Genomic DNA, 5,440 nt, shown 5'->3' with positions numbered 1-5,440 from the left:
CTTAGACCGGCTGACATTTTGGTCTTTGGATGGATAGGAGGGAAGAATGCTTTCGTGGATCTTACTGGGGTCTCTCCTCTCATTGGTTTGGGGAGCGGGGGTTTCACAGCTGGGCATGCCGCTTTGAAAGCCGCTGCGTGCAAAGTGGTAAAGCACGAGAATGCATGTATAGAAAATCAACATGTGTTTGTACATTTTGCATTCGATACATTTGGTTTTCTCGCACCAGAGGCGGTGGAGCTCCTCAATAGAGTCCAACGGGTCATGCATTCTAATGTCATATCTCCTAGATCCACAAATGTAGTTTTCAAAAGAATTGGTTTTACCATCCGAAAAGGGCTTGCGGCGCAGCTTGTTGCCAGTTTGCCTTCAATCGATATGTATTGAACCTTTAAAATATTTATAAAGTTAATAAAACATATTATCAGGATGAATTAATAGGTCTCAAGTCCGGGTTGTAGGGTTTTGGTCCTCTGTCGCGTATGCCCCGCGTACCTACATGTACGCCCCGCGTACTCAATATTCCTTCACGATCCTTCCTACATAGTACGCTAAGCGTACACTTAGGTACGCCCGGTGTACAAAAGGGACCATTTTTGCCAAATTAGATCATTTCAAGGGGTTACAACGGTTTACTTGATTTGAAGTGTTACAATAGAAAGGAAAAAGTCACTAAATTTTATTTTATAAACTCCTAAAGGAACAGATTGAAGTTAGTTAATATTATAATCAATTATAGCAATGTACATTGAAAGTACATTGTTTTTTTAGTGTAGAAAGGATAAAAATTCACTAAAAATATACTTTATAAATTCCTGATGTAACAGATTAGAAGCAGTTTAAATTACTGTAAATTATAAGAATGTACTATGAAAGTACTTTTTTATTTTAGGGTAGAAAGGTTAAAATTCACTAAAAATACATTTTATAAGTGTTTATCTGCAAACTCAAAGAATTACTATTTATGGATTATAGAAATGTAACATAGAAGTACATTGTTATTTTAGGGTAGAGAGGAAACGGTCATTAAATTTCATTTTATAAACCCCTAGAGTAACAGATTAGAAGTTAGTTAACATTATTGTCAATTATTGCAATGTACATTGAAAGTACATTGTTGCTAATTTATGGAATTTTAAAAAAGTAAAAACATTTTATTAATCTTGGAAAGTACTTTGCTAAAAGTCAGTGAACATACAACTTTTAATATATGTTCTTTATAAAGTTAACAAGAAATAGCATTGTTAATTATGAATAGGGTATTCTAGGAATTTTTCATAAAATTTTACTAATTTGCAGGAATAATTACCGATTAAATCAATGATTATAAATTGTCATTGTACTTTCTAAATTTAAGCCGAGATAGCATTTCAATTTGTAAGTGTATAAAATAAAAGTAAGTTGATATTTTATGGTATTTTAAAAAAAAATAAAAGTATTTTAATAATCTTGGAAAGTACATTGCTATAATTCAGTGAACATATAATTTTTAATATACACAGTAATTGTTCCTTATAAATTTAACCCAAAATAGCATTGACAATTAGTTAAATTTATTTAAAAATGAGATATTATAATTACTATATAATAATTAACATTAGAAATTATTACCTTTAAATCGTATTTAAAAATGTTATGATTTTAATGTAAATATGATAATATTAATATTTAAAAATATTTATGATGAGTTTACTTTCATTATTTCTTCATTCATAAATACATTGGTGAAAACAAATCCCTTTTAATCCACCCATCAAGCCCTTTTCGAAAATTTTCAAAAGAAAGCGTACATTCTCCACCCAAGATTTAGATGTTCAAATGGATTAAATTTTAAGACAAAGAGAACATTGCCACTTTCATAAAAAAGGAATACATAAAGAGCAATAGATGAACATTTGATAATTTCCTACACTTTTTTACTCCTTGAATTCAGGAGCTGGATGACCGGTACCTACACATTGCACAATAGCCAAATCTTAAATATTTAGTATGAAACAAACATATAAAATAAAGTATAATACAGTATATAAAATAAAGTATAAAACCACATATAAAATAGAGTTAAACAGAAAGTATATTGCTTTTTCTTACATTTACCCCAATAAGGGCCTAAATGAAAGAAATAATTTAGGTGTGTCTGAATGAATTGGACAACTGATATTTAGACCGGGAGTTGTTTACACTTAGGAGAAAAGCATTAAAAAGAGACCACCTTACATATCACAGATGAAAACTTGATTCCAAAGTGAGTAACTTGGAAGCATTCAACTGAACTTTTGATTATAAACTTGTATATGATCATTGCTGCCTAAAATAGTAATTGATTATTTTAATATAAAGAAACAACTTTGAAACTAAATAGGCATAATAATATAAAAATTTATGATTAATGTCGCATATTAACTTTCCAAGTGTTTTTGCCCTACCCACAAATTTCATATTTCCCCTTTTTGCCCCTGGGTCAACTTGACATCTATCTTTGATAAAAACAATACTATCACAAAAGATAAATACAAAAACATCAATTTGTTTGAGATCATGATAAAGGGAAAATTAGTAATTTCAACACGGGAATATTAATCATCAAATGGTTGGACTTGATTACAAATAAAGGGATGGTAAATTACCTTGATGGTTGCAAAAGATATTTCAAATAATCATCACCTAGCTGTCAAACATTGAAAAAAAAAAGTCAGAAGTCAAACCAACAAAATAATACAGACTAATATTTATCTCATTTTTTTGGTAAAATTACTACTTTTTCTTGGACAGACCTACTTCAAGGTCCAAGCTTCTCTTTAAACACTTTGTATGTAATTACAAACATATGTAACAATTTAAGCTTATCATATACTAAGATGAAAATTTTTATAGAATAATTACCATTAAGTTTATCATATACTTCATCATAAATCTTTTATTTTCCACCAATGAAGTATTCTCTAACCATCTGTACACCCACCAGATGTTACAGATGATGGATCAAGATCTATACCATGTAGGCAATATTTACAATGTATAAATAATGTCAAATAAATCAAACAGGAAACCTCCCACACACAAATACATACTTATCCGTCTAGAGGTGAGTAGAAGCCAAGAGGTCGTGTATTATCACTTAGGAGTATAGTTTAGCACCAGTGTCATCATATAACTCAATGTGCCTTGAAGCAATATAAGTGCCACATTTTTTCCATAGTTTGTCTTTAACGACTTTCACTGTACTTTGAGAAGAACAATTGATTTTTGAAACTAAAATGATAAATATTATTTTTCAAGGCCTAAGATTGGTTATATTATGATAACAGAAAATATGATACTTACAAGGCCTAAGATTGGTTATATCATGATAACATAAAATATAATACTTACAGAGAATGTTTTCAGATGGAGATGAGTTATATGGAAAATAATAGTCATCAGCTTGAAGTTGTAAGCAGGATGCCATTGTTTCTCTTATCTGTAACATTATTGACCATGATTAATCTATACACAAATACCCTAATTAGTCAGTGCAAAATGATAGACTTTACCTTATGCTGAAGAGTTATTCGAACAAAATATAAAAAAAATGAAACAGAACGTCAAAAAAGTTGTAATTTACTATTTGTTTGAACATAATTCCAATTTATTATTCATTTGGTCAAGATGGTAGTGATTGAATAAATATAGACAAACTAAACGTAAAACAAACATTAGAAAAAATCTGTTCGAATAAAATTTAATAAATTAGAGAAAATTTTTGGCAAAAAATGTGAAAAAACTATTAATATATAAAACGTCAAGAAGACATAAAAAAATTATTTGAAAAAAACATAAAAAGGCATTAAATAGCATTTCAACAAAATACCAAAACAATTAAAATATTTTCAAAATAATAATAACAAAGATAAGTAAACTAAAAAATTATAAAAATAAATAAATAAGTAAGAAATTATAAAAAGAAAAAAGAAACATAATCTATATTAAAAAAAAAACTCAAAATGATTATAAGTTTAATGGAAAAAAATGACATAATGTTAAGTGAAATATAAAATTATTATACTATAATTTTAATTATTTAAAAATCCTTATTATAATAAAAGAGTCATAAGTGGCATTTTAACCTTCCCTCTTAATGAAAGTTAAATTACTTTTATAACCTCCTCTTATTCTCTGTGTTCGGTTCCTTCTAGCAACTTAAAATACAATTTTGAGTAAATTACACGAATGGTCCCTATGGTTTGGGGTAATTTGCATGCTTGGTCCCTAAATTATTTTTTTAACTCGGAAAGTCCCTACTGTTTGTTTTTGTTACGTGCTTGGTCCCTAATGTTTCTTTTTGTTACGCACTTGGTCCCTGTCTTACCTAAAAAGACTATTATTTAAATAGAGAAAAATGGTCGGGCAGGTAAGGTAAGGTGAGAGAGTAGGGTTGGGGGTGTGTTTATTTAAATAAATTAAAAAATCAAGAGCAAAATAGTCTTTTTAGGTAAGAGAGGGACCTAGTGCGTAACAAAAATAAACAGTAGGGACCTTCCGAGTTAAAAAAATAAGTTAGGAACCAAATGTGCAAATTACCTTAAACCATAGGGACCATTCGTGTAATTTACTCTACAATTTTTGCCCTTCACCCTTAAAATTTGTTCCTGATTTCTCTTCGTTATGTTCTTCTTTTACACACCCAATTCCAAATTGTCGATGGATCCTAAATACGTATATCTACTTCCTCATTACAAAACACCATGTTTGTAAAAAACACTCGGTAGGACCTCGACAGTCGACTGGATTAAATGATTAATCGGTCTAGTCGGGGATTAAAGGATTAATCGGTCTAGTCGGGGATTAATCAAAGATTAATCACGGACCCTAAATTATTAATAACACTCTTTAAAAACATAGTATATCCTACGAAAATAAGTATTTGAACATTTAAAATTTTGAAAATTTGAAAATATGAAATACTTTTGTATGATATTTGAACATTTGCTAATTTGAAAATTTAAAATTTTTAAATTTTTAAAATTTTAGTGTAATATTTAAAATTTTGAAAATTTGAGTTTTTTTTTAATTTTTTCCACTTACAACCGCCAAGGAGTGCCAAGAACCGCCAAACACGAGTTTGACCGATATTGACAAAGTACCCGAATCCTAATATGTTTTAGACCGCCAAACGATTAATCTCCGATTGATCGGCTGCCAATGCCAATTTCTGCAACTGTTACAATTGTAATTAGATGCTAATTTCGGTTATATATTATTTGTTGATTGTTAGTAATATTTTTAATATATCTTTAAACAAGGGTTGATGCAAAACAAAATTTAGTTTTTTTTTGGGAGAGTTAAGCAATTTAATCAATAAAATATGCATCTCAATTTCAAATACAATTTTTTTCCTGATTTGTCTTCGTTTTGTTCCTCTTTTACATAGTCAATTCCAAATCGTCGATGGATCCAAAAA

The 5,440-nt window shown here is 29.2% G+C and overlaps 1 protein-coding gene across 1 annotated transcript; it reads right to left on the bottom strand.

Annotated features, from left to right (window-relative positions):
• Nucleotides 1-1,916: 1,916 nt before the first annotated feature.
• On the bottom strand, nucleotides 1,917-3,448 carry LOC145112531 (tubulin-folding cofactor B-like). The gene is made up of 8 exons (XM_079048686.1): nucleotides 3,373-3,448; nucleotides 3,139-3,252; nucleotides 2,948-2,989; nucleotides 2,822-2,853; nucleotides 2,628-2,668; nucleotides 2,422-2,494; nucleotides 2,218-2,308; nucleotides 1,917-1,951 (listed from the first exon to the last, which is right to left on the bottom strand). Exons 1-8 carry the CDS (start codon nucleotides 3,446-3,448, stop codon nucleotides 1,917-1,919), a joined length of 504 nt encoding a protein of 167 aa, XP_078904812.1.
• Between the last annotated feature and the right edge of the window lie 1,992 nt (nucleotides 3,449-5,440).

This window comes from Lactuca virosa, chromosome 5 (assembly GCF_052849685.1).
Source record: "Lactuca virosa cultivar CGN04683 chromosome 5, Lactuca_virosa_CGN04683_v6, whole genome shotgun sequence".
Classification (NCBI taxonomy): Eukaryota; Viridiplantae; Streptophyta; class Magnoliopsida; order Asterales; family Asteraceae; genus Lactuca; species Lactuca virosa.
This window is presented reverse-complemented; position numbering and strand designations above follow the sequence as displayed.